Consider the following 3,889-nt stretch of genomic DNA (forward strand, 5'->3'; position numbering starts at 1 on the left):
TTTTTCCCTCCTGTCAGCTGCCTCCGCAGCCTGGCTGGGGCGCGGGCCCCAGCCGGCTGGAAAGTGCGCGCTATTTAAAAAGCAACCTGGGGGCTGCTGATCCCGCTGGGAGGCGCTTGAGCCGGCTGGCGGAGGTGGCAGCTTCTTCCCAAGTTCCCAGGGTGCTCGGCTTTGGGTGTCCGCCCCCCTGCCCGTACCTGGTGGCACGAGCATCTCCATGTCCTGGCCGCTGCCGGCTCCAGCTGTGGGCGCGTGGCGAGGCTGGCGCTCCATTGTCCCCCGGCACAACAGGGATGCAGGATGCAGCAGCTAAGCTCAGGCTCTGCCTGAACTGTGATGGCAGGTGATGGGCAGGGCTTAGCCCCCCATTGCAGGGGGTCCCCAAGCTCAGCCGAAGCCAGGGCTGCCAGTTGTCTCGGCTGCAGCGTGCCGGGACCACGGGGCAAACATCAGTGCATTGATGCCATTTTCCTGGCCCAGAGCAGGTGTCATTTCTCCCCTTGGGAGCTATTGCAAGGTCCCCCCAGGCTCCCCTTTTCCTGCCCCTTTCTTGGCCCTGACATTCCCAGTGCCCATCCAAGCATCTGCTCTGGCCAACGCTGGGAGCTCTTCTCCAATGGCTGAGGCGCCTGCTGCCCTCCCTCCCTGGGCTGGGGGCATCCCAGTAGGGTGGGGGTCCCCGGCTTTGGGCAGCACCTCACTGCTTGTCCGGCCTTCTCGTTTCTCTGCAGGTGCCGGTGAGTCTGGGAAGAGCACCATCGTCAAACAGATGAAGTGAGTGGTCCCTGCACCATTGCTGCGGCCGACACCATGCAGACCTCGGCTGCGGGCTACGAAGCCGATGGCGGCCGGGGAAAGCTCCCATCAGTGTTGCCGCAGAGCATGGGTGGGGGGCAGCACCCTGGGGTGCCCCACAAAGGGCTGACCTTGCCTGTGTCTCTTCCCTGCCCCAGGATTATCCATGAGGATGGCTACTCGGAGGAGGAGTGCCGGCAGTACAAAGCCGTGGTCTACAGCAACACCATCCAGTCCATCATGGCCATCATCAAGGCGATGGGGAACCTGCAGATTGACTTTGGAGACTCCTCCAGAGCGGTGGGTGCCCTCCTGCTCCTGCTGCGCCTGACAGGGGTGGGGGGTCCTTGGGTGGCAAAAACAGATGCACCCAAAGCTGGACCAGGATTAAGGGTAGCCCTGCCCAAGCCCCTCTGCTCCATGGTGGGCTGTGACCTCCTGTCCCTGGTGCTGAGGATGGGGGGACCCAAAGCATAACCCTGGCAGGGCTCCCGATGGGTGCAGGGGTGGGGGTCCCGCTGCTTTCCTTGGGTCTTGTCCCCATCCACTGTTGGAGCTCCTGCCTTGCTGTCCAGGTGGGACATGGTGGACTCCGGTCAGGTCCTTTGGGGCAGAGTGGGCTTTGATAACCCCGTGCCGATGCTCGAGTCCTGTTTTTTCCCTGCAGGATGACGCTCGGCAGCTCTTCGCACTCTCCTGCACCGCCGAGGAGCAGGGCATCATGCCGGAGGACCTGGCCAACGTGATCCGGAGGCTGTGGGCTGACAACGGGGTCCAGGCTTGTTTTAACCGCTCCCGAGAGTACCAGCTGAACGACTCTGCTGCCTAGTGAGTAGCCCTGCTCCTTTCCCCCAGCTCGGCTGGATCCAAGCCCCGTGGGCCACGTCGCTTTTATTGAGCGACAGGAAATCCCCCTGGGGGCTGCTGTTCCCCATTGCCAGGCTTGGGGGCTGGTGCTGCCACTTCCCGCCTGGCGCTGGGGCTGAGCCGGAGCAGAACTGGGAAGGCGGATGTTTTGAAAGGTGTTTCCTCGTCTGGCGGGGTGCTGCGTCCCCCGGAAGGGGGGCACTGGGGCATCCCCCTCCTGCCATTGCTCTGTGCCCACTGCCCTTTCCCGGGGGATGCTCTCCCCTGGCGTCCCTGAGATGGCTCCCCCCATGTGAGCGCAGCCAGGGGTCCTGCCCGTCCTCATGGCCCTTCATGGGGGCCATGAAGGAAAGAAAAAGCCCCAAAGAAAGCACTGGGTACCCTTATGTCTGAACAGGATGAGTAGGATGCACAAGGGGCTTTTCAAAAGGCTTTTTAACTGAGTTTATATGGAAAGACTTGGCATTATACTAGCATATTAGCCAGCAAACTAGTGTTTAGGTAGATAAGTTGCCTGCATCTGGTTGGGTTTATGCCTGAAGGGATTTAATAAATAAGTTAATCTACCTAAAGTATGATTGCTGAAGAGGGTGGTGCGGCTGAGGCTGCGTTCAGCTCGCACGGTGCCCTCCTACCCTCTCTGCCCAGACCCCTCATGGTAAAGCAGGGCTGGGGGGAGCTCGTGGTGTGCTGGGAAACCCCCACCAAGGCTGGCCCCGCCAGGGATTGAGCACCCTTGGGACTCGCCGCAATCCTGGGAGCTGCTTGGTCCCCCTGCGTGCCAGTCCAGCCGTCCCCTCCCGCTTGGCACTGGCGTGTCCCTCTTCTGCACTGAGGTCGCTGGGGGAAAAGGTTGCAGGAAAGCTCCCGGCAAGCACCGACCCTGGAGAAGCTCCTGCCGGCGCTTTCCTCCGGCGCCCACAGCTTTCGCTTCCTCCTGCCTGGCACCCACCCGCCCTCCCTGGCCCCTGTCCCACTCAGCCCCATCGCTCCCCAGCCAGTACCGGCATTTCCCCGGCGGTGCTGTGCTGTGCCGTGGGTGCTGGTTTGGAGGCATGGGAGACCCGGCAGATGCCTGGCAGCTCCCATGCACCGTTCGAGCAAATACATCTGCAAAGTGTCTGCAAATCGAGTATCGCCGTAAGTGCATTTATGGAGCGTTTGGCACGTTACGGGGGTTGGACAGGTATTAATTAGGAGCCCCCTTGAGCTGTTGCTCCAGCCTTTCTCTGGCCCTGCGGAGGTGCTGGTGCAATAGCCGATGCCCCGTCCATCCCTGCAGGGATGGTGCTCCACCCGTGGTGCCGCCGGCACAGGGCACCCTGGGGATGAGGAGCCCCGTGCCATGCCTGGCACGCAGGCTGCCCATGCACCAGCCCTCTGCAGCAGCCCCCAGCCTCCTCCTCTGCAGCCCCTTGGGGCGCCCGGAACTCAGAGTGCCGGGGCGGGAGCTCGCCGGCACCCCGGGGCTGGGCGTGAGGTCCGAGTGCTGCCAGTGCCGCGCGCGGCCCTGCCACGGTGTTTCCTGTTTTTTTGTCAGCCGGAGGCCGCGTGTGTTTCCGGCTGTTTTCGAGCTGCTCAGAGGCGGCGGCGGCATGCCGGCCCCCCCGCCCTTGCACCCGCAGCAGGGTCCCGGGGCACCCACGGCTCCAGCTATGCCCTGGCATGCCGGAGGGCTTCCCGGGAGCTGGCGAGCGGCCGCGCTGCCATCGGAGCTGAGGATCCCCGTGGCCTTGCGAACTGTAATCTGGCTTTCACCAGATTATGGGGCTGCAAAGGCCTTAATTAGCGCAAGCCTAATTTGCTTAAAAGAGCCCGTTTATAATAACCTAATTAAAGCAACGTGAGCTGGAGAAATCGAAACCTGCCTTGATCCACCCGGTATCCCTCGGCTGGTCCCGGTGGCTGCTTGGGGACTGAGCCACCACTGCTGCTGGGAGCTGGGTCTGGCAGTGCCGGGCAGGCAGCAGGGAAGGCGATGCCGCTCCCCCTGGGGGCCTGGGGGTGGGCAGCAGCCCCCCGGCCATGCTGCTCCCCGTCCCTCCGGCTGCCTGCCTCCTGCTTCCTTCCAGGACGCCGGCCCTTTGTGTTTTTTGACTATAAATGGCATGGCGCCAACGATTGTTTCCGCCGGCGCTGCGGCCAGTTGCCATAGCAGTGAAGGCTTTCCTCTTGCTGTTTCCCCCGTGTGAATGGCTGGGGGAACGGGGGGAGCCCCCCAGCCCCA

General features: G+C 63.0%; 1 protein-coding gene across 1 annotated transcript in view; it reads left to right on the forward strand.

Moving 5' to 3' along the window:
* LOC103917177 (guanine nucleotide-binding protein G(i) subunit alpha-2-like) overlaps positions 1-3,889 on the forward strand; it is a 7,856-nt gene that overhangs the window by 1,440 nt on the left and 2,527 nt on the right. The window contains 3 exon segments of the mRNA XM_009324286.1: positions 732-774; positions 954-1,095; positions 1,463-1,623. Coding sequence (XP_009322561.1) covers positions 732-774; positions 954-1,095; positions 1,463-1,623 — 346 coding nt within the window.

The sequence above is a fragment of the Pygoscelis adeliae genome, unplaced genomic scaffold (genome assembly GCF_000699105.1).
Source record: "Pygoscelis adeliae isolate BGI_AS28 unplaced genomic scaffold, ASM69910v1 Scaffold1265, whole genome shotgun sequence".
NCBI lineage: Eukaryota > Metazoa > Chordata > Aves > Sphenisciformes > Spheniscidae > Pygoscelis > Pygoscelis adeliae.